Source organism: Polistes canadensis, unplaced genomic scaffold (assembly GCF_001313835.1).
Source record: "Polistes canadensis isolate GaletaPanama2010 unplaced genomic scaffold, ASM131383v1 scaffold_23, whole genome shotgun sequence".
In the NCBI taxonomy this organism is placed as follows: domain Eukaryota; kingdom Metazoa; phylum Arthropoda; class Insecta; order Hymenoptera; family Vespidae; genus Polistes; species Polistes canadensis.
Genome location: NW_014569570.1, coordinates 1,141,228 through 1,164,900, shown reverse-complemented (window position 1 = coordinate 1,164,900; position 23,673 = coordinate 1,141,228). Strand labels below are relative to the sequence as shown.

At 30.5% G+C, this 23,673-nt stretch overlaps 7 protein-coding genes across 10 annotated transcripts in view; 4 read left to right on the top strand and 3 right to left on the bottom strand.

Annotated features, from left to right (window-relative positions):
* The first annotated feature begins 2,701 nt into the window (after positions 1 to 2,701).
* On the top strand, positions 2,702 to 8,615 carry LOC106794084 (tyrosine-protein kinase transmembrane receptor Ror-like). Of its 2 annotated transcripts, none has more exons than XM_014761506.1 (9): positions 2,702 to 2,846; positions 6,375 to 6,599; positions 6,705 to 6,793; positions 6,899 to 7,039; positions 7,120 to 7,282; positions 7,385 to 7,665; positions 7,752 to 7,925; positions 8,006 to 8,164; positions 8,249 to 8,615. In XM_014761506.1, the coding sequence occupies exons 1-9, from the start codon at positions 2,774 to 2,776 to the stop codon at positions 8,549 to 8,551; spliced, it is 1,608 nt and encodes a 535-aa protein (XP_014616992.1). In that variant the 5' UTR covers positions 2,702 to 2,773; the 3' UTR covers positions 8,552 to 8,615. The 2 variants fall into 2 exon arrangements, with proteins under 2 accessions (XP_014616992.1, XP_014616991.1); XM_014761505.1 differs by having other exon boundaries at positions 6,878 to 7,039.
* Positions 8,616 to 9,437: 822 nt separating this feature from the next.
* LOC106783636 (heat shock transcription factor, Y-linked-like) lies at positions 9,438 to 10,473 on the top strand. Its single transcript, XM_014742341.1, has 3 exons — positions 9,438 to 9,970; positions 10,052 to 10,157; positions 10,245 to 10,473. The coding sequence occupies exons 1-3, from the start codon at positions 9,461 to 9,463 to the stop codon at positions 10,448 to 10,450; spliced, it is 822 nt and encodes a 273-aa protein (XP_014597827.1). The 5' UTR covers positions 9,438 to 9,460; the 3' UTR covers positions 10,451 to 10,473.
* LOC106783635 (GPN-loop GTPase 1) lies at positions 10,474 to 12,465 on the bottom strand. Its single transcript, XM_014742340.1, has 5 exons — positions 12,227 to 12,465; positions 11,909 to 12,136; positions 11,461 to 11,825; positions 11,166 to 11,395; positions 10,474 to 11,087 (listed from the first exon to the last, which is right to left on the bottom strand). The coding sequence occupies exons 2-5, from the start codon at positions 12,126 to 12,128 to the stop codon at positions 10,766 to 10,768; spliced, it is 1,137 nt and encodes a 378-aa protein (XP_014597826.1). The 5' UTR covers positions 12,129 to 12,136; positions 12,227 to 12,465; the 3' UTR covers positions 10,474 to 10,765.
* Positions 12,466 to 12,839: 374 nt separating this feature from the next.
* Positions 12,840 to 14,247, bottom strand: LOC106783613 (replication protein A 32 kDa subunit). The gene is made up of 2 exons (XM_014742301.1): positions 13,803 to 14,247; positions 12,840 to 13,709 (listed from the first exon to the last, which is right to left on the bottom strand). Exons 1-2 carry the CDS (start codon positions 14,038 to 14,040, stop codon positions 13,243 to 13,245), a joined length of 705 nt encoding a protein of 234 aa, XP_014597787.1. The 5' UTR covers positions 14,041 to 14,247; the 3' UTR covers positions 12,840 to 13,242.
* Positions 14,248 to 14,284: 37 nt separating this feature from the next.
* LOC106783612 (NFU1 iron-sulfur cluster scaffold homolog, mitochondrial-like) lies at positions 14,285 to 15,668 on the top strand. Its single transcript, XM_014742300.1, has 4 exons — positions 14,285 to 14,463; positions 14,590 to 15,017; positions 15,103 to 15,206; positions 15,289 to 15,668. Exons 1-4 carry the CDS (start codon positions 14,378 to 14,380, stop codon positions 15,514 to 15,516), a joined length of 846 nt encoding a protein of 281 aa, XP_014597786.1. The 5' UTR covers positions 14,285 to 14,377; the 3' UTR covers positions 15,517 to 15,668.
* A 4-nt stretch (positions 15,669 to 15,672) lies between these two features.
* Positions 15,673 to 17,760, bottom strand: LOC106783611 (guanine nucleotide-binding protein subunit beta-like protein). Its single transcript, XM_014742298.1, has 5 exons — positions 17,353 to 17,760; positions 16,839 to 17,047; positions 16,413 to 16,619; positions 16,121 to 16,231; positions 15,673 to 16,036 (listed from the first exon to the last, which is right to left on the bottom strand). The coding sequence occupies exons 1-5, from the start codon at positions 17,459 to 17,461 to the stop codon at positions 15,719 to 15,721; spliced, it is 954 nt and encodes a 317-aa protein (XP_014597784.1). The 5' UTR covers positions 17,462 to 17,760; the 3' UTR covers positions 15,673 to 15,718.
* Positions 17,761 to 18,046: 286 nt separating this feature from the next.
* LOC106783628 (integrin alpha-PS1) overlaps positions 18,047 to 23,673 on the top strand; it is an 8,668-nt gene continuing 3,041 nt past the window's right edge. Inside the window, exons 1-13 of one of the 3 annotated variants that reach the window (XM_014742330.1) lie at positions 18,047 to 18,380; positions 18,687 to 18,814; positions 19,263 to 19,286; positions 20,485 to 20,588; positions 20,671 to 20,798; positions 20,875 to 21,083; positions 21,161 to 21,365; positions 21,445 to 21,730; positions 21,815 to 22,083; positions 22,161 to 22,386; positions 22,468 to 22,699; positions 22,864 to 23,260; positions 23,339 to 23,568. In XM_014742330.1, coding sequence (XP_014597816.1) covers positions 18,208 to 18,380; positions 18,687 to 18,814; positions 19,263 to 19,286; positions 20,485 to 20,588; positions 20,671 to 20,798; positions 20,875 to 21,083; positions 21,161 to 21,365; positions 21,445 to 21,730; positions 21,815 to 22,083; positions 22,161 to 22,386; positions 22,468 to 22,699; positions 22,864 to 23,260; positions 23,339 to 23,568 — 2,611 coding nt within the window. In that variant the 5' untranslated portion in view covers positions 18,047 to 18,207. Of the gene's footprint in view, positions 18,381 to 18,686; positions 18,815 to 19,259; positions 19,287 to 20,484; positions 20,589 to 20,670; positions 20,799 to 20,874; positions 21,084 to 21,160; positions 21,366 to 21,444; positions 21,731 to 21,814; positions 22,084 to 22,160; positions 22,387 to 22,467; positions 22,700 to 22,863; positions 23,261 to 23,338; positions 23,569 to 23,673 lie in introns of all 3 variants that reach the window. The other 2 variants (XM_014742329.1, XM_014742331.1) reach the window with 2 other exon arrangements.

Sequence of the window (23,673 nt, the reverse complement as noted above, 5' to 3'; positions counted from 1 at the left end):
TCGTGTAAGCAAAAATAATACAATAAATAATGAATTAATTATTATTACATTGATATTATATATATATATTTTCTATTAATCATTCAGAAGTGGAATTTGTACTAATTTGTGTATACTCGTAAAAGATTTTTTTACATCGTAAAGTAGCCACGCGTCTTAAATTAAGAAACGCATCCTCATGATCGTAAACGGCCTTGTTTATCGCGATCGGTAGCTGAAAAGTCGACTTGTTCTCCAGAAGAGTTTTGAAGCGTGTCAAGGAGTCGACTCATTCATCACTATAGTAATAAAATATCGAAACAATCATGAAAAAGATATGGAATAATATTTAATTATCATTGGCAAATATTAATACTTGCGCGCGTATATTCGAAATGTTTATAGTTTTTACAATAATAAATGATTTTCGGAAACGTTTGACGTTAAAAATAGAAAATAAAGAAATTGAAATAATACAAAGTCAGGATGGTGAGGGGGAGAGGGGAGAAGTGGAAAAATATGAAACGAATCGTAAAAGAAATTCGAAGAAGTATGGGAAGTTCGGTATAATTTTAAACTTTGAAAAAATATCTACGGCCAGTGGAGAGCAATTAACCTTTGTATTTAGAAATAAAAACAGATAACTAATTTCATCCTAAGCCAATAGCTATATATATTATAAGTATTTAACATTCTGAGAAAGTCATCTAAATTATCTCTATTTCTTTTTTATCTAATGCATCATTAGAGACAGAATACTATCAAAATAATATCTCGAATGTGAATACGATATTATATAAAATTATAAAATTTATACATATATATATGCTTATATACATAATTATAACAGTGTGAATTGAGTTAAGAAAAATTATCAAAAAATGATCTAAAAATTATTTTATATTACAAATATAAATTATAAAATCAATTTAAAAAGAAACAACTTTCTTAAAATGATTCCACTGTCATAATTACCGGCACGCACGCATGCATACACACACGCATACACACACATATACACACACGCGACGCTAATGATTTATTTATTTAAACAAGATTTCTTCGTCGGATTTTCTGCGCGTTGATATGATATTAGAAAATGTTACGACCTAAAATTCATTGCAAACATTAGAAACGAGCTGCGATAAGGAACAAACCTAGCTGTTAACTACTCTCTCTCGTATCAACGTTAAACTCGTTGTATTTTCATCGTAAACAGTAAGTAATAATCAACGAATAAATATAAATATATGTTTATAGGTACAAAAATAAGAAAAAAAGAAAAGAAAATCCCAAAACAGTATCTCGTAATCGATCGTTAATCAATATCAACATGTACCCATGCATTTAAAACACAACATAAAAATATATATATATACATATATCACACGGTGATTATTACATTACGTAGATTTTCGATGAGACACGCGTATATGAGAATCAATTGCAACAATGTCCAACAGTAAAGAAAAACTATATTCGAATATTACTGAGAAACGTTATCCGAGAAACATTTCTCGCCGCATTACGATAGCGTAGGACGTACAGAAAAGATGATGAATTGCGTTTGTCTCTCTTGTAAATCCTTTGAAAGTACGTAAGTAGTATAGATATATATATATACATATATTATATATATATATATATATATAATATATGTATTTCTTGTTGTTGTTGTTGTGTAGTGCGTAACACGAAGAAAATATATATATATATATATATGCATAGAGTAGAATAAAATAGATAGAAAAATAAAATCCGTGTGAGTTCAAAGATATTTCATTTGTGTATGTTATGTGTATAAATGTGTGCGCGCATACGAACGAGCAATGCGAGGGAGTTCTCGAAGTCAGTCTTTAGTCGGTCTTTAGTTTCGAATAAGCATTCGTTCAAGAGAGGATTCACCGTCCCCTTTGGTACACGTTCACGCACCCTCCCTCACTACTCACCCACTCTTTCATTTTCTTTCTCCCTCTCTACCCTTCTTCTTCATCTTGATCTTCTTCTTATTCCTCTTCTTCCGGCTTAATCGTTCACCACCACCCAACCAGCCGGTTCTTCGTATGTTCTTTTATCCTTTATGTTCACAAACATCCTCGGACTTCCGTTCGCCAATTTAATCAAATTTCATTTAAATGTTTACACATCAGAAATTATATTTCCATTCCATTCTCGGGTGTTTTTTTTTTTTGTCTTTCTCTTTGAACGTTTATAATCGTATTCTAATCGTATAGAGAAATAATAGTGTGACGATTTCGTGTTAATTATTTTTTTTTTATAATTGGGATTTAAATAATATATATATTACATCATAGTGTGAAAATAATATGTTTAAGTGAATTATGACAAATCTCGATTGTGCTCATGGATATAAAAAGAAGCGATAGTAGTTCTAACAAACTTATGAAGAATAGTGTGTTGGATAAGAAGAAAGCGGTACATTATTAAAGAAGAAGAAGATTCACTGAAATGTGCGTGAAATTTTACTAAAACAATGACGATGTTAACGCGTCGATGTTAATTGCAAAGCCGGGTGAAGTGCAAAGTGCAACGAACGAGAGCAGAAAAATAAAAAAATAACAAAATAAAAATAAAAATAAATAAAGAAAAATAAAAGAAACAGAAAGGATTTTTTTTACTATCTTTTTGTTTTTATTATTATTGTTACTTCCAACTCGGTTCTTTTTTCTTCTATTCTTGTTGCATTTTTTCTATTCTTCTCTTTCGTATATTTTAATTATCTTCCGAGGAAAGAGAGAAAAAAATAAAAAGGAAAATTTTTCTTTCGTCATTGATGTTCGTTATGGATCGACGTAGGATTCCAAAGAGGAGAGGACTCTCACCTTCCATTAATTCGTCGGAAACAGGTAAGAAGAAATGATGAATTATTAATCTAAATAAATGAATTTCAACGGTCAATTAGTTATAATAGTTAGTTAATATATTATGATTAATTAATTCAACGCACGAATGAATCTCTTTTCGAACGCGTCACGATATTTTGATCGTACGTTGGTGGTCCGTTTTATAAATGTGTTCCATTGATGAAAGTGCGATCGTATCTCAAGTAGCTACTGAATACCCTTTTTATTGAAATATTGCGAAGACTCGATCACGACGATAATTAAATAAGGACGAGGTCTAAAAGTTTCTATAACAAATAATATTTTCTTGAAATATTTTCTATTAAATACAAAAAATTAATTCTAACCGATAATAAATTATCTTCTTCCTTCTAAAGAACGTACAAATAAGACAAACTCGATTTTAATCCAATATTTCAAAAAAACAAAAAAAAAAAACAACCTAAAATATATTTATCTGGAAGATATAGAAAGAAAAATACTCTATAATGATAGAAAAATCGTAGGAAAAAAAGGAAATCGATACTAAAAAAAACAAAAATCTACATTTTTCTTATGTCTTTCGAAATTATCTTCAATATCGATATATTCGACCTTCTGATAAGACTGACCCGTAACGATAACCATATGCGTTGCATCAACATACCCGAATCTCTCTCTCTCTCTCTCTCTCTTTCTCTTAATATTCTAACATGGGGAAAAACGCTAGAACGTGACAAAATTGACATCGAATATGTAGTAATAAGATTAATCATTAGAAATATAAAAAGAAAAATATTAATGCTTGTTTGTGCATATACCAATCAGAATATAATTCGAATATACACACACACACGTTTATAAACCCGTACACATACATATATAATGGACTTTAATACGATTAGTTAAATGAGAGACACGAAGTATAATATAACGAAGGATGGCTTATTGTTATGTTCCGTGTTCCATTGTTAAATATTCAACGACGTCTTTATTGTCGTCCCTTCGTTAGCTGTAAAAAAAGAAAAAGAAAAAAAAAAGAACAAGAAATCAAATAATCCATCATCCTCGTATTTGTCTTTTTAAATTTCGAATTAGTTTTAAATTCTAAATTAAATCCGTATAAGAGCAATATATATGTACGAGCATGGATTTACAATAAATGATACCGAACAAAATTTTCATCCCTTTATCTTACAATTTTCATTAGTTTCAATTTTAAATCAAATATTCGCATTACTGTGTACGAAATCGCAATACAAATGGTACATACAAAAAATAATCCTCCGTCTTTTTTGTCATATCTATCTTTTAAAATTATAATTAATTAAATTCTAAACACAAACTACATGAACAGAAAAAATAAATATATAAATGTAAAAAAAAAATACTACGAATTTACAATAAATGGTCCATTATAAGGATAACATCGAACTCTTCTTATTGGACTTTATTACTAGGAAAGTTTTTGTCGAATACACGGGCACAGTCTCGGTCTTCATTACTCTGGTTAATCATCGGACATCTTCCGCCCTTTTGCCGGTCAGTTAGCTTGCAAATCTCGCACGCTTTCGGCAGAAAGAGAAAGAGAGAGAGAGAGAGAGAGAGAGAGAGAGAGAGAGAGAAGGAGAGAGAAAAAGACGTACATTAAGGAAACGTATATAATGCCTCTATTGTGGCTTCTCTTTCTCTGACCTAAAGCTTGCTTTCGTAAATAAACTTCTCGTACACGTGGTGGTTGATTCGAATGTCCTTCAAAGTTGCTAAATCCTCTATAAATGACCGTCTTTACAATAACACGAGGGTGGAGGTGGTAAACGCTTTCTATTATTTCCCATCCCCCATGAAATTTATACACAATGTACAGTTGCTTTTCTTTTTTTGGACGAAGAAAAAATGAAAAAAATGAAAAAAAGGAAAACGTTAAACATAACGTCGTTAAAAATGTCTTCTACTGTGATCGATATTAGATGTGTGCATCTATTAAAAATAAATTTATATATATATATATATATATATATATGTGTGTGTGTGTTTGTATATATGCGTGTTATGTATGAATACTTTGAAGAACCTTGGATAATTTCTATAAAAATCGTTGAAAGGACAATTCCCGAGGGAAAAAAATTACGTGGACGTTGACAAACGCTATCGTAGGTCACTCGATTGTACGATGACACTTGTAGCACTTTACGAGTAAACGATGAAAAAGATCATAGGTCATCCAATAACGTAGGTAATAAAGTAGCCTTCTTAACGTTCGAGAAAAATCCCATGACATTTTTTTTCTCTCCCTCTCTTTTCCTCCACCTCTTGTTGCCTTTCACCAAGACGACGACGACGACGATGTTGTTGCTCCAACGAAAGACGAGATTTGATTGACTCGGTAAATACTTTGTAATTTTAATTAAGTCGATTACAATGTTTCGTATATATCAGTAAACGTTTACGCGACCTTCATACGTTCAGATTAGAGAACGTGATAATAATATTCTCGTCTAACTCTTCTGCATTCCACCAAGCGAAATTGATGGATTTTTATCGCGTATCTGTTACACAGAGAACGCATTTATTTACTCCTAGCTCTATCCTTTTTTTTTCTCTTTTTTCTTTTTTTTTTTTTATTAAATTATTAAACATACACTATTTATGATATATTATATATAAAATAGACGAAATCTAGTAATATGTAAAACCTAGTATAAAATAGGAAAAGAAAGAAAATTTGTAAGACGTTTGAGATTTATCAAAGGTAGATATATCTGAATAAAAAAACAACGAGTATAACCTTTTGACCTTGGCAATAATTTATTTTTTTTGTTCTCTCTCTCTCTCTCTTTTTTTTCTCCTCCTTGTTTATCTCTCCCCATTCTATCGCCGACAATTCCACGAGTAGAAGAACTAAACTTATCTAATCCTGAGAAAATTGTGGAGGGTATTTTTGGGAACGGTTTAGTGATTTTTCAGAAAAATTAGTTTGAAACCCCTTACGCGTACGTACTACGGAGATGCTTTAAAGTAAGTAAAGGAATACGGGACGATAATAGGTACTCATAGCGAGACTCGTTGTCGGGGAGCGCTGACCGCAGAGATAACGCTTTGACCCGTTACAAGCTTGAAGCACCAAATGAATGCCTTCACTGTATCTATCTTCTCAGGCCCAATCCAAATATGCAGCCCTTTTTCCTTCCTCCGATGCCCTTTTACCGTTCCTTCCTTTACATCTTCGCGAATTAACCGACTACAACGGCCCGACGACAACCGACGTTCCCTTTTCAACTGTAGTTATCTGAATTCTCGAGTTAATACTCAGGCCAATTATTTTCCCTCGAGTCTTTAGTATAAGATCTTGACATCATCGGAACATTGATTGTTCAACCTCGATTGACCCTACCATATATTCGATTATATATCGTGTTACAATTTAACATGAGAAAATGATTATTCAGTAAGATGTAATAATCCTTAACATGATGATCCAATCGAGGACAGACGAACGCGGAAAATCAAAACGTTCTCTCGTATTTTCTAAGAATGAAGTAACTGTTCTAGAACCATCGCTGCTAGTACCATCCTCGACCAGTCAGCAATATGAAACGATAACTGAGTTTCCAGCAACCGTCGGTGCTACAGTAATTAGTGGATGCAAAGATCAACCAACCATTTGCGGAAAGGAGGCTGCCTGTCGTAGTTTCAGTGATAACACTTCCCAATGCGTTTGTCCACATGATACTTCCCCACCTACGTCAGACCTCAAATGTCCTAAACGTCTAACCGGTAAGGGTTAACTTTATTTCTTTTTCTTTCTTCGTTGATTTTTTTTTTTAAGAGACCTATAACGTTGTGTCCAACAATATTTCTTCTTTTTCTTCATTCTTTTAGTCCCTTTGACTCCACGACCCATACACAATATAATACCACCAAGTGGTAATGGCACAAACAGTACAACTGCTCTACCAGAAGCAGAACAGGTATTCATTATTCGATCAATTCTCTTAAACATATTTAAATTCTAAATAAATAATTAAACTTCTTAACGTAAGCATAATGGATAGTATTATAATGTTATCGTGCAGGTTGAACGTTCGAGGCATAAAGTACCTGAAATAGTTGGAATTGCGATAGCATTCGTCGCGGTTATAGTTATCCTCTTGAGTATAGTCTATTGCGTGAGGAGACGAAGTTATGGTGTTAAATCGCAAAGAAATTCATTGGACGTAAGTATAACGATATTGAAAATATTCAATATCAAAAATGATTTCCAACAAATCTTATCACAATTTTCTATATTATCCAGTCATCTCCGATGAACCTGAAAAAGGGATTATTGTTACCAAACAAATACACGCCTAATCCTCAATATTATAGTTGTAACTCGCCGGAAGTATTCATATTGCAACGTGAAAATCTTGTATTTTTTCATGATATCGGTGAAGGCTGCTTTGGTAAAGTTTATAAAGGTAAATTTTGTAATATATATTTATAGATTTATTTTTGATATATTTAATATTCGTTTAACATGTTCTAAAAGATAAAATTAAATTATCTTTTTTTCATTGTAGGAGAATTAAGAAATGAAGATGTAACCGAGATCGTCGCGATAAAAGTTTTAAAAAATACTGTCTCAAGAGAAGCTGAGGAAGATTTCATGCGAGAGGCAGATATTATGTCAACCTTTAAACATCAAAATATTTTAAATTTGAAAGGTGTGGTACTTCGTGATGCTGGTAACAGTCCATGGATGGTATTTGAATATATGTCGTATGGTGATCTTGCTGAAGTTTTGAGATCTAACTCGAGACAACTGCATTCACCTAATCCTGGATTAGAACCTTTAACAAAGGTTTTTATTATTATTATTATTATTATTATTATTATAAAATATTAAACATTTTAGTTTACTTCTAACGCGATATTTGTATTAATTAGGGTTCCTTACACTGGATAGCCATTCAGATAGCTGCCGGTATGACATATTTATCAGCACAGAGATTCGTTCATCGTGATTTAGCCTGTCGTAATTGTCTTGTTGGATCCGGGCTCGTTGTCAAGATCGCAGATTTTGGTTTATCAAGGGACGTCTATACCTGCGATTATTATAAAGTATGTACAAACACACGTACCGTAAATAAAATTTGTCATAACAATTATAAAACGTATCTGACATGAATATACAAATGTAGATCGGTGGTTCGAGATTATTACCAATCCGATGGATGGCACCTGAAAGTTTGTTGTATGGTAGATTTACATTAGAAAGTGACATTTGGAGTTTCGGTGTAGTCTTATGGGAGATCTACTCCCTTGGCAAGCAACCATATTACGGACACAGTAACGAAGAGGTAAGATTAAAAGATTTGTCTTTTTATATTTGCTACTTAAGTCAAAAAAAACCTGTTACCTCATTACCAAGATTTTGTACGTAGGTGATGAAGCTGGTACTACATGGAATTATGTTAATACCTCCTGACGAATGCCCACAATTCATTTGTCAAATAATGTGCGAGTGTTGGAAGACAGACCCGAAAGATCGTATTAAATTCTCCGACATATTGGAGAGATTGGAGAAAGTCCAAGGGAAATTAAATCAACAGGGAACATTACCGAGACCACCACAAGGACCTGTCACCATTCGTACTCCTGATGTTTTAGATTCTGACGGTTACTTGTTGCCTTCGCCATTTACGCCTCGCGAATATTTACAAACTCTGCCGGCTTTGACCGATTAAATTAACAAAATATTAATTTTATATAATATAAAAAAATGAAGAAATAAGATTTTTCTTTAACGATCGTCAACGTTTCGTAGATTTTTGTTTTGTTTTCTTGATGTTTTATTTTATTTGTTTTGTTTTTCAATTTTTTTTTTTTTTTTTTTTTAGTTCTTTTTTGTTCTTTCGCAATGCGATTCGAATACTTATACATATATATATAAATATGTATGTATAATATATAATATATATATATATATGTATATATACGATGATCGAAATTAAAAACGATCCTACGTGCTGTGAGTAATAATTGAAACGAATAAAATGCACGTAAAATGATATCAGGGAATTTACGAAGGTTCGGACGGACCATCGATCCTTCAATGTCCACGCAATAGTATTATTCCTATTATTAGGATAAGTTAATCGAAACGAACGTTGTTACCCATGTACAACTAATGTATCATACTTCGAGATAATTTATTGAATCCTTGACGCAAAGTCGACCGACTGCATGAGAGCACAGTTAAGAATAATTTGCTCCAATTTGTATACTTGATTTTTCTTGTAAAATAATAAAAATAATAATAATAATATTAATAATAATAATAATAATAATAATAATAATATATTAAGTTAAGAATATAATATCTGTTTTTTTTTTTTTTGCTAATGTATCGTATACACTAATTCTTACGTTTAAGAGATGTATAGAAAGAAGAGAAATAATAAGAAAGGCAAAATAAAATGTTAATTATAACGAAACGACGATAATTCGTTCGATTATTAAAAAATGACATCCTTCACGATTTCTTACAATTATTATTCCAAGATTTCGACGATTCGGAGTTCTGGAGTCTGCTGAAAATTATTGTTGCCGTGATACGACAGTCATTTGTTTTAGGAAATAATTGCGCTCGGGAAATGCCTCGAACCATTCTCAGAATCGTTTTTGTTCGAAGAAAGAGCGTTCCAATTTATATCAGCGGGCTGCCATCATCAATCATGTACGACGATCGTATACTTTCTATGAGATTTCCTCAAAAACTTTGGAAGATCGTTAACGCTTGTAAAAGTGGTGCAATTCAATGGAACACCGATGGCTCATCAATTCTATTGGATTACAAACAATTTCAAGAAGAATACCTTGACGGAGAGACGTCCATTTTCAAAACGAGAAACATCACGAGCTTTATCAGACAATTGAATTTGTACGGTTTTCGTAAGGTGACATCACATAATCGCGATCCATTATGCAGTTGCTATAATCCAAACGTTCACGAGTTCATGCATGAAAACTTTCAAGCCGGTCGTGTTGAACTTCTATCACGAGTTTGCCGAAAATCTATTGGAAAGAACAAATATTTCCAAAATTTCGAACCCCCAAGATGCAAAGATTTGGCAACTCCTATTTCGCATTTACGTATGTGCCAGGTAAGGTATTCCTTTTTTATTACGTGGTTAATCGTTCTATCGGCTCAAAAATCTTTATTCTTTTATTTTTAATCGACATAGCTCGCCTTGACCAAAACTTTGGAACAATTAAGTCGCGAACGTCGGGAAAAGTCTTTAAACGAATCGACTAGAAGCGAATCCTCCTCTTCTGTATCTTCGGAACAAGGTTCTATTTATTTGTATACTATTAATATTATCTTATTAAATTATTTCCATACTTTTTATATTATAAACAAAATTATTTCTATTTCAGAATTGCCAGAGTATTCTCCATTCTTTACAGAGAAACCTTTTTCCATTCCACAAAGTGATCGTTCTCAGGAATACCTAATAAGAAATGGAATGGACTTTTACTCAAAAAGAAACTGCAGCTCGATTAACAACAACGTTTCGCAACCTTGGTTTATTCCTAGTACACAAAATTTTGCTTTTTACATGCCTTTAAATAATAATAAGTAAACTTGATTGAGTATTAGATCTCATTTTTTTTTTTCATATACGAATGAGTTTATTCAATGTTCTAAAAAAATGATATTGTCATAATATATAAGAGTGCTTTACATTATGTTATATATATCTGTTAAAATATTACCTTACAGTGACTAATTGAAACAATGTTTTATTAAAAGGAATACTTTAAAAGTTTAAAAAGTAAAAGAATTATTTTTGTTTTGTACGTAAAATATAAACTATGTATGTACATTTGTACTTTAAAATATAAAATAATGACATTTGTACATAGAATATAATCTACATATTTTCACTAGTACTAAATTATTCTTGTTGAATCGTAACTTTTTTATTAATTTGTTCTTGTTTATGCCTTTCTAAAAATGTTTTGAAAGATTCGACCTCTTTCTTTTCTGTAACATCATCATCGTAAGTATTTTCTGTGCCCTCCTCATCCTCGCTCGATTCATTGCCAGCATGTTTTAGATATATATCTGAAATTTCTCTACCACTCTTTACGGTTGTTACAAATGATGTGGTTTCCACTTCATCACTTTTTTTAGCATTTTCTAGAGCTTCCTTTTCAATTTTTTTCCTCTGAACTTCTCGCAGTTGCTTCAATTTCTCCAAATTTGGTTTGTACTCGCTTAAATTATATAAAAAATATATAAGTAATTTTTTTTCGCATTGTTTGTTCTTTCTTTAAATTAAAATATATATTTACTTATAATATTCTTTGACCGCATCTTCAACAAGTTCCAAAAATTTGATAATACCATCCCCAGTAACAGCAGAAACTCCGCAATGACGTAAATGAGAATAAAATTCATCAAGAGTAAGAGCCATACTTCTTGTTAAATTACTGATATAATTAGTTTCAAAATCAAGAGCGTCATGAAAAGCTTCAAAATCCTGCATCCAATCAACAGCATAACTGTGACTGACGATGTCGATCTATAAATAAATTAATTACAATGATAATTCTAATTGAACTCGCTGATAATATCATTTCTTCTTACCTTGTTCATAGCAACAATAAATGGTAATTTTGTTTTATATAATATGGAACACGCATAGAGCATATTTGACATAAATGTAACAGGATTAACACTACGTGCTGTATCTAACACATATACAATAATAGTTGGAAATTGAGATGCCAAAGCTTCTGTTATAATTCTACCACTTGCAGACCAAGTAAATACTTCTATTTGTCCTGGGGTATCAAAAATCACATAATCATGTTCTTTACCCGCTTTATCGACAAACTCCATGACTTGATCAAATTTTGTAGTATATAAATTTAATGTTGTAACTATACCACCATTGGGACCTAAGCCATATTGTTTCATAACTTCTTTGTAATTAACGGTATCCCTTATATCTGAAATGTATCCATGTCGTAATTCATTAATTGAAACTGTTGTATATTATATATACATAACAAAACATTTATATAAAAATCACCTATATTAGCAGGATAAGGAACTTCTTTACAAGCTGGATCTAAATTGATAACATAAGGTTTTTTAATACTGTACAAAGTAGAAACAACTCTTTGCACAAATCTAGTTTTCCCAGAACCAGCCATTCCAAGAACTATAATACAGGTTGGCTTTTTTCTTTGCGAACCTTCACCTTGCGCTTCGCTTGATTCAAGCTTCACATTTTCTGTTGATTGGGACATTTTTATATCTACACATAAATATTTTTATAAAACACATATTTATATATGTATAAAAATAAATAACCTAATCATTGATATCAAATAAAATATATACTTACAATTAAGGAATATCCAGTCTAACCTCAAAATTAGTATAAGCTTTCTGTAATGCTTAACTTATAAATTTGTAATACAGTCGTCTATATCGATAAATTTTTTATAACTTATCACAAATTTCACGCGCGTTTAATATGTATGAAAGTACATATAAATTTGCTAAAACAATTATCGTGTTATAACATTTGATCCGTAATTCGAATCACGATGCACAGAATAAAAAAAACGTGATTTGTATACTGCTGGTATTTTCTTCTCTAAATCGAACATCGATTGTTAAAAATTACCTATCGATATCACTATTTGCGATAATCGATTCATGACATTTCTAACGATTAATCCCTAGGATGCGCGTCGAGATGTGCAAAACAAGAGCGCCAAAGATATCGTATTCAAATATTTTCAGTTCTAAAAGACAAAATATAAACATTATATCACATTTTCACAATAAATCATTTATATATACATATATATATATATATACTCTTTCCATTATATATATTTTAGTTTCATTTTATCCAATACTGTATTTATAAAGTTAAGAACTCTATATAAAATTGAAATTTATACCATCTTAAATTTTTTATTATTTATCGAAAAATATAATTGTACATAACTTCGATATTGTTATTTATCTGATATGAGAGTAAATTTAACAAAAATAACGAATGACAAAACACAACATCATTATTTTCTTCAGTTTAATTTGTGAAGAATGTAGTGAAATTTCATGAAAAAAGTAAAGAAAAGAAATATTTTGAAGTAAACTATCGGCAGAGAAATGTAGTCTGCATATGTATGTATGTTTATCGCTTCCCTTGTAGGGTTCAAGCACATAATCTGTATGTATTGTTAGTTTCCTTCTGTTTAGACGCATTACTATTCTTATTATTAAAAAAACACAAAAATATAGTCTAGTTAAAAATATAATCTAGTCTAATTTATAAACTTATATATTTAACATCTTTTATATATCTAATTATTAAAGTATTAAAATAATTATTATTAAATTCACAAATTAAGTTGCTTTAAAGTGGTCATCCGTACAGGTGGTATAAATATGACCCTCGGATATAAGAAAATGAATGATATTATCAACTTCACTTAACATATGTGCCGGTGTACGAGCTTTGACTACACTTCTTTCAATTCCAGAATCGCTAGTATCAGCTTGTATTATATTAAATATTGCAGCTTGTTCTGGACTCATACCAGAGCAATCGTTAGTTTTCGTATCATCATCTGAGTTATTTGAATTTTTTCCTTTAAATAATTGTTCAGCCTTTAATGTAACATAAGTGACTTCCAACAAGTGATTAGTTAACTCGTTGAGTTCTTCAAGAGGTAATATACGCAATATAAAAATTTGTTTAGCTCCATTTTGTTCGCGCAAAAGACCAATTATTCTAACGTAACTATTTATTTCCAACGATGGTTCTGACGAAGTTTTATTTGCTTCTAACCATCGAACAGCTGTGATTGCACCTGTAATGTTTGAGATATACATACATTTGTTTTATAACTTTTGTATAATTATTATTATATTTAGTTTCTATTTATTTTACTTTGTATATTCACCTGTTTCATCTTCTATTTCATATGCGATCTTAGTTGTAGATTCATTAACACTGCGTAATATGCCAAGAATTGTAATCATACGTGCTGGAACACCCCAAACTTCAAACTCGCCAGAAGAACTTAATATTTGTTTTATCATTACAGGCATAACATTTTGTACTCTTCTAAAATTCTTTTCGCCAGAAGCCGATTGTGTGTCGTTTAGAAATCCACCCTTGTTATTCATACTTGTATTCATGTTTGTGATTATTGTATTACTATTATGCACTATTTCTATAAAAATATCTGTAAATTTGATCAATTCGTATATAAAATTAAAACATTTACGATATAAAGTAGACTCCTTTTTCTTCCTGGCTGAATATTCTTGTAAGTACGAAAACAAATGAAACAACAAATGAGGCAGTTACAATTTAGTTTAAATTCGATGACTGCACCATCGTGGCTACCTTATGAATTACTATTTTTATTCACTAAAATCTAACTAGAACTGAAATAGAGTATTGTACGGTAGTAGTAAACCTCAAAATCATGACAACTGCGTACAATAATTACAAAAGTGTGATACTTATTTAATGATGGACAAAATATTAACCAAATCATTACAGTCCAGTCGTTATTTAGCTTATAGATCATTATTAACTAGTCAATCAAGTTTAAAGTAAGTTACATAAAATATTTAAGTCAGAATGTAGAAATATGAGAAATATTAGTAGAACAATTTTATTTATATAAATACAAAATTATTAATTTAACATATTTTATGCGTATACTTAACATTTTACAGGATCTTAAATAAAAACGTTGCGAATTTACATACAGATTTACAAAATTTTAAATCAAGGCAACATGTTCTTTGCAATAAAAACAAATATAATTTATCACAGTTACAAAAGCGTAGCATGTTTATTCAAACCCAGGATACTCCTAATCCAAATAGTTTAAAATTTCTTCCTGGCGTTAAAGTGTTAGAAGGAGGTGGTACTAAAGATTTTCCAAATGCTACTAATGCTTATTGCTCACCTCTTGCAAAAATGTTATTTCGTATCGAAGGAGTTAAATCTGTATTTTTTGGTCCTGACTTTATTACAATAACTAAAGCGGATGAAGATATGGAATGGGGTATTTTAAAACCAGAAATATTTGCAACGATCATGGATTTTTTTGCAAGCGGATTACCGATATTAAATGAATCACAACCTTCAGCAGACACACGTATATAGACAAAATTTCTAAGCTTACAAAGAATAATTTTTACAATACAAACAACTGTTGTAATAACATTATTTTAATTTTATAGAAATTAATGAAGATGATGATGAAATTGTTCAGATGATAAAAGAACTTTTAGATACACGAATACGTCCTACAGTACAAGAAGATGGAGGTGACATTGTTTTTATGGTAAACATAATTTAAAACATTCAAATAGCATTACTTTTAACTTTTGCAAATTTTCCACATATTTAAATTGACTTTGTTACAGGGTTTTGAAGAAGGTATTGTAAAACTTAAAATGCAAGGTTCTTGCACTAGTTGCCCAAGTTCTGTCGTAACATTGAGAAATGGAGTTCAAAATATGATGCAGTTTTACATACCAGAAGTATTAGGTGTCATACAAGTTGAAGACGAAACTGATAAAATAGCGAAAAAGGAATTTGAAAAACTAGAAGAAAAATTACAAAAGTCGTCGAATAATGGCAATAACAATTAATTTTTTCAGACGCTTTACATTTTATATAGTTGACAAAATACATATGATATTGTCCATAATATAAATCATATCGCAGATCAATTATAGCAAAAATACTATGTACATTATTTAAAAAAAGAAACAAATAAAATAAATATTTAAAATAAGAAAAATATATTGACGTTTACATTTTTTTTTATTTTTCTACTTTTTTTACAAAGTATTAGCGGCTAGATACAGAGACTTGCCATACGCGAATAGTATTGTCGGAATAACCTGCAAACAATGTTTGTCCATCAGTGGACCAAGCGAGAGACAAACATTGAGGTGGTTCTGCTTTACTGGTTGCAGATACAACTTCAGGTTTTAATTCCTCAACCATTTCTTTAGTTTCAAGATCCCAAATCTTGATCCATGGTCCAAATGCGGCACAGAGCCAGTAGCGATTAGGGCTAAAGCAAAGTGCAGTAATGATATCATTATGATCAAGAGTATGAAGGTGCTTGCCATCATTCAAATCCCACAACATAGCTTTGCAATCCTAAAAACAAACAACATTATGTTTAATAAGAGTTCATCGTATTAATAAAATAAATATTTTGTTTAAAAAAAATTCATTACATACCTTTCCACCAGATGCACATAATGAACCATCTGGAGAAACAGTAACTGTATTGAGATATCCAGAATGTCCATTATGGTTGATCTTTAGTCTGCAGTTTGTCAGGTTCCATACCTGTAAAAGATTAATCATTCAATAAAACAAGAATATTTATAATATTTAATATATAAATGTAAACATAAATATTCAGTCCCATATCCGCTAACCATTCATAGATATCATGGTATTAAAATGTTCATCATTTAAAATAAATTTGATATAACATTACATTTTTCATAATTTTCAATTAGCATACCTTAACAACGCAATCCCAGCCCGCAGATACAATAATAGGATTGGAATGATTTGGAGAAAAGCGTACGCAGCTGACCCAATCCGTATGTCCCTCATCTTGAATGGTATATTTACACTCTGCCAATGTATTCCACAACTTGATAGTCTTGTCTCGTGAACCCGAAACAATTTGTCGATTGTCTACAGAGAAGGCGACACTCAGGACATCCTAACAAACAAATGTTGATCTTTTGCTCAAATAATCATATTTCAAACATTTGTTAACCCTTATGGAACGATATTATAAACGGGCCAATACTTACAGTATTGTAGGTTTAGCCCACCTCTTCTATTTATTATATAAAATAAAATATATAAAAAAAAGCTTCAGTTAATTTCCAATTTGAGGTACCGCCAGTATACCCCACTCTCAGAATAAGAGCCCCACCTTGGTATGATCTTCGAATCTCCGAGTAGTCCTGCCTGCAGCTAAGTCCCAAAGGCGCAAAGTTTTGTCCCAGGAACCGGATAGTGCATAATTTCCATCGGAAGATAGAACAACATCGCTGATGAAATGTGAATGTCCGTACAGACGCTTTTGAGGAATACCGTAATTAGCGTCATCACGCGTTAACTTCCATACAATCAATGTTTTATCTATAAATGTAATTAAAATGTTAATGCACTATTATTTTAACACGTAGAGTCCACATTGCATGCAGGCGTGGGTTGTTTGAGCGGCCATTACTCGCTACGATATAGACAAACCGCCAAATGGAAAGGCAATGTATAACAAACTGCACGAATTTTAGATATATTTCATAAACTAAATTATGTTCTCTTAGAAATTCGATTATTAATTGCACTTTTTAAATATGTCATCTCACGAATGAAGATCAATATAAGTTACTACAATCAAAAGTATATACGAGAAAGTAACACCAATCTAACAGATGACTTACCACGTGAGGAGGATAAAATCATATCTGGATATTTCGGATTTGTTGCAATTTGCGTAACCGAGCCATTATGACCCCGAAGAGTTCCCCTTAACTGCAGAGTTTCAGTCATCTTGAATGCAATTAAATTTTGTTAAATCAAAGATGTATTCGGATTACTTCGACCATCCGCTCGTATTGAAATGTCGAGGATAAAAGGATAGTCGGAAAGAGGCAACATGCATTCAAGCATTATACATGAATATATAGAGAGCAGAACTATTTATTATAGTATTCTGATGATATATAGATAATAATATAAAATACAACAATTAATTTATTAATATTTGAACATTTATTTTACAAATAAAAAAGATTAAACGTGATAGAATAATTATCAAATTTCGATTTTGTTTTTAATCGATAAATACTAAAAGAAAAAAAACATGTCGTAATAGCGCGAATTTTAAATGTGTAACTATGTAATTAAAATGTGTGTTAAATAATAGGAGTAAAATATAATGAAAAATAAAATATAAACGTAATATGAAATATTACATAATACAAGATATGAAATCATAAAATAAAGGCTAAATTTTAGATAATTTTTGTAATCGCAATAATGTGCCTTATGCATAGTGCATCAAAGTTCAGTTAGAAGGCATTGACAACGCTCGCATGCTTAACTAGTTTTTTGTATTCTATGGTAATAAAAAGATGAAGTACGATTGGTGAATGAATCGCATGGGTGGATCTTGCAAGAGTTTTAAAGGTGTACGTACGTGAAAGGGATAAAGAAAGTAATAAAAATAGGGTCATTGAAATCAGTAGGACAGAATTTAAAAATAACATTTACTCATGAGAGTTTGACAATTAAAAATGATGTGGTTTTTATCGATATGGATCCTCTTAAGTGTCTGCCAAATAAATGCTTTCAATTTGGAAACACAAATACCTGTTGTTAAAAGAGGATTGAATGGTTCCTACTTCGGTTATTCGGTAGCCGAACATCAAGAAATTACTGAGGATGGTACTGGAAAAGCTAAAAGTTGGTTAGTAATTTTCAATGATCTTGCCGATCAAATTTCATTTAAAAATCAACAATGTTTTTTATGTCTCTTTCTCATTTTTTTTCTTCAACTCTAAGGACACTCAGATAAGAAGCGAGATAAGATGAATGTAAACATGACACTATCAACTATTATTGTCTAGTATAATCAAATTTAAGTTTACTTAAAATGATATACTTTTTGGTACTGATGCTAATTCAAAATAAAATAAATGATTAATTGTTTGTAATAAAATTAATAAAACTATATATTTTATATTGGTAATCTATTATAATTGATATTTTGTAGGATGTTAATCGGTGCCCCATTAGATCAGAATAGACAACCAGAAACAAATAGATCTGGTGCATTATGGCAATGTCCATTAACGACGTATACGAGGGATTGTATTCAAGTTATTACAGATGGACGATCAAGTATGTTTAATTTTGGTTGTATATTTTTTTAATAGTTGACCAGTAGTAATTTATATTTAATATTCATTTATCATTGGTGATGGAAATTTTCAAAAGAATCTATTGTGTATTATGTTTATACAGGATGTCCTGTAACTGGTGATAAAAACGAGCAGGGAACGATTCTACATAAAATCAATTTAGTTTTTCATGTACAATCGTCTCTTGTTCGCTTGTACCATCAGTTATAGGAAACCCTGCATATAGGAACATTATTTTGACATTACTATAAACATAATGGCTAGTATGTGGTCTAACTGTTTATTAATTTGATAAAGCATGTAATTCGTAAATTTGTGGTACCATGTATAATGTAAAGTATTCTTTTAATTTTTTTTTCTTTGTTTAATTTTATGTCAGTTGTATAATAAGATTATTTTTGTTACATCATGTTTTGGTTAACCAGCAGCAGAGGGTGGTCTGTATGATTCAAGTAAGTGAAACAAAACAGATGTGACAGAATGGTTGAATGAGAAATTCTTCGAACTTTTTTTTACTTTTTTAGATTATTTTTTGAGTATTTTTATGAGTACTTTTTTTTTTAATTTTAAATGTTTCGATAGGAATACTCGCATGAGGATTAACTGTAATATTTATCTTTGTTGTAATTAATACTTTTTCTTCATCATTTCTCTTTCTATACTAAACCACGTGCACGTTATGTGTATGCCATAAAAATGTCATAACATTTATGTTATAACTCTGTAAATATGGAAAATTTCATTTTTACAATGACCAGTTACATCATTAACAAGCATTATTTTTATCTATGGCATGTAAAATGATAAACATATTTTGTGTGATCTACAACATGGAAAAATTTAAGAAGCCTTGATTTTTATTGCAGTATACTTCAACTGTTTTTAGTCCCAGGAAGATTCTTTGTTTCTTTTTTTTATGTCTTCTTACACAATCAATATTATTTTTATTTAATGTTATTTTATTGAAATAAAATAAACATTTAATTAAATAAGATAATTACTCAGTAAAATAATATGAAATAATTAATATTGTTTGTGTGAAATTACCAAGAAAAAGAAAAAAAAAGTTTTACATTATGGTCAAATTTATTGAGTTTTTTTGACATTAAATTTGAAGAACTTCTTGAGACTCAAACGATAATCATTATAATTATTATATATCAAGAAAAAGTAAAATATTTTCTTTAACTATAACTGTGTTACAATAAATATTGTAGTAAAATATTAAAACAACTTTGATTTCAATGTAAATTTTTTATACTTAATCATATTTTTCTCCATTTCATTTGAAAATCCTTATGTATTAATAACATTAGATTGTTTTACTTTATAGATATTGTGAAGTACTAACACATGATTAATTTTAATAACAATTATATAATTACTTATTGTCCTAACGAGTTAAAAATATTTTTATAATAAATGATCCGATCTGATCTGATTTTTTATGTAGGTATACTGCATACGCTCAATTCTTTTTCTACATGATAAATACGTTTGTAAAAAATCCTGCAAAAAAAGAATTGAGCATAGTTAAAAAAAGAAATATGTTTTATGGTTTGTTTTCTGATTTATAAAGATCAATGGTATATGCAAAAATTTATAAATAAAATTATGATAATTTTACTATTCTAAAGTTTCTATTTCTAGGTTTTGATTCTGATGATTTAGTTCCTCCTGGTAAGGATGAAATAAAAGATAATCAGTGGTTAGGAGTTACAGTGCGTAGTCAGGGTGTTGGTGGCAAAGTAATGGTGTGTGTTATAGCCCTTTATATTATTTTGTTGTCACGTAATGTAACTAACAACATATTTTTACTAATACATTTCATTAAAGGTATGTGCTCATCGACACATTGTTAAAACCGCTGATTCTCGATGGGGACAGGGTCAGTGTTATATATTGACTCAGGATTTAAAATATCCAGATTTAAAAAAACCATGCTCAGGAAAACCTACTAATAAGTAAGATATGCAATAACAATGAATTATATTGTTTTATGCATTTTTTTGTTATTTTTATTTTATTTCATTTCTAAAGAGCACATGAACAATTTGGATATTGTCAAGCTGGTACAAGCGGAGTATTTACTTCTGAAGATCGTGTGGTGATTGGTACACCTGGACCTCATACATGGAAGGGAACGTTATATCTTTTTACTGTTTCTGATGAATTTTTAAATAGGGACAATACTGTTTATAATGTTCCAATGCAAGATACTTCACCTGTTAATAAATACAGTTACTTAGGTCAGTACTTAATAATTCATTTGTATTATTTACAAGTCTTTAAATAACTTCAATTATATTATAAATCAATTTTGTAGGCATGTCAGTTGCTGTGGGTAACTTCTTTGGAAATGGTTTAGCATATGCTGCTGGAGCACCACGTTCGAAAGGTACAGGACAAGTTGTTATTCTCACAAGAAAAGACAATAAACCTGAGATGGATGTTGTTTTAATCTTAAGTGGTGAACAATTTGCTTCAAGTTTTGGGTACGAAATTACTTCTGCGGATGTCAATGGAGACAAGTAAGAAATTTTTTTATAATATATTAAACATTATTTGCTATATTATATCAAAATTATTTTAATTCATTATTTATTTCAGAATAACAGATTTAATTGTGGCAGCGCCATTTTATTTTAATAAAGCGGAGGGTGGAGCTGTTTATATTTATACAATGTTATGTAAAAATATTAAAGATAACGATAAATGTAAGCCCGTTAAATTAGTCGGACGCGAAGAATCAAGGTTTGGCTTTGCATTAACTAACTTAGGAGATTTGAACAAAGATGGTTACGAAGATATTGCTATTGGTGCTCCTTATGAAGGAAAAGGAACAGTTTACATATATCTTGGATCCAAAAATGGAATCATTACAACACCATCACAGGTATTTAAAACAAATTTAAAAGCAGTTGAATATAAAGTTGCTCGATGTTCATACAAATAAAATTACAAATAATTTTATTTATAGATCATTCATTCGGAAGATACTCCAGTACCATTACGTACCTTCGGATATTCATTAAGTGGAGGAATTGATATGGATCAAAATGGTTATCCTGATTTATTGATCGGTGCTTATGAAGATGATGCTGTTGTACTCCTTCGTTCCAAAAAAATTATTGACATTACCACGTATATTAGCTATCTTAAAAAAGATGGGACATATCAAGATAAGATAGATCCTATAGATCCTAATAAATTAGGATGTGCAGCACATCCCGATGCAAATCATACATGGTATATATCATATGCAAGTTTATGAATATGTGTATGACTAGTGCACATTACGATTAAAAAATTGTTATATTTTTTAGCTTTTCATTTGAAGCATGTTGTAAAACAGAATCTTTGGTTAAAGAAGAAGACATGCAAAATTTACGATTAAATTATTTCATAGAGGCTGAGACATATTCTGGTGTTAAAAAATTTTCTAGAGTTTGGTTTGGCGTTGGTAATACACGCCCTCATTATGTTAATCGTACGGTTACTTTGGATACAAAAAAATTAATACATTGTCAAACGGAAATTGTATACTTAAAGGTAGGATATTTTAACGAAATAAAAATGTATGTATAAAATATTTAAAACATTAGCTAATAATATAAAAAATGATTTTTTAAGGAAAATACTCGTGACATCCAATCGCCCATTAAGTTCAGATTAAATTATTCATTGATACAAGAAGAACCAATGATGCATGCCGAAGGAGATTCATTGCCTGATATTAAAAATTATCCTATTCTTAATCAGCAGGAAGCAGCTCGCATATTTGAAGCAACATTCCAGAAAGATTGTGGAAATAATGATATTTGTGAAAGTGATTTGCAAGTGTATGCGCATTTGAATTTATCAGGTTTGTATTTATCGATCAATTTATATAGTTTTCATTTGTTTATGCACTTTTACTTTCTATACTTGCGATCCTATTGACGCACACACATTTGCACATGTATTTATTTTGTTATGTTTGTTTGTCGAAAAAGAAGATACATCTAAATATGTTATAATTATTTTCAGTGTCTTCAGTTAAGCCTAACTTCTACGAATTACTTCTTGGTGAAAAAGAAGAAGTCGTAGTTGAAGTTAACGTAACGAACGTTGGTGAATCGGCGTACGAAGCGCAACTTTTTATAACTCATTCGCAAAATTTAAATTACATTGCCAGTAAAAGCAATGATTCTGTAATTTGTAATTTATACAATGCCACATTGGTGGCATGTTCGATTGGCAATCCATTTAAGAAAGATAAAATGGTGAACATACAAGTGCGATTTGATCCTAAAGGTTTAGAAGACAATGAATCATTTTTAGATTTCGTGATTTTTGCTAATTCAACATCGAAAGAGGTGACAGAGAAGAAACCTACATTGTTACAGGCCACTGTGCTAAAGAGAGCTGAGTTATCAATAAAAGGGTTGGTTTGTTGTAACCTACTTATTATTTATTATATATTTATGATTCATTTATTAATATTTGTTTATTAATTTAACAGAAGTGCAAAAACTCAATGGGCCTTTTATGGTGGACCAGTTATCGGCGAATCAGCTATTAAACATCTAAGTGAAATAGGACCTAAAGTTTCACACACTTATGAAGTATTTAACGAAGGACCATGGAAAGTGAGTAGCGTAGAAGTAAGAATTTCGTGGCCATATGAAGTCGCAAACGACAAATCTCATGGCAAATGGCTACTCTACTTAGAAGAATTACCAACTGTACAAGGTAATTATATTTTATATCTCGTCTAAGAAAACATTTAAAATAAAATAAAAAACATTAAGGAAGATTAATAATCAATATTCTTGTCCCAACAGTATATTAATATAT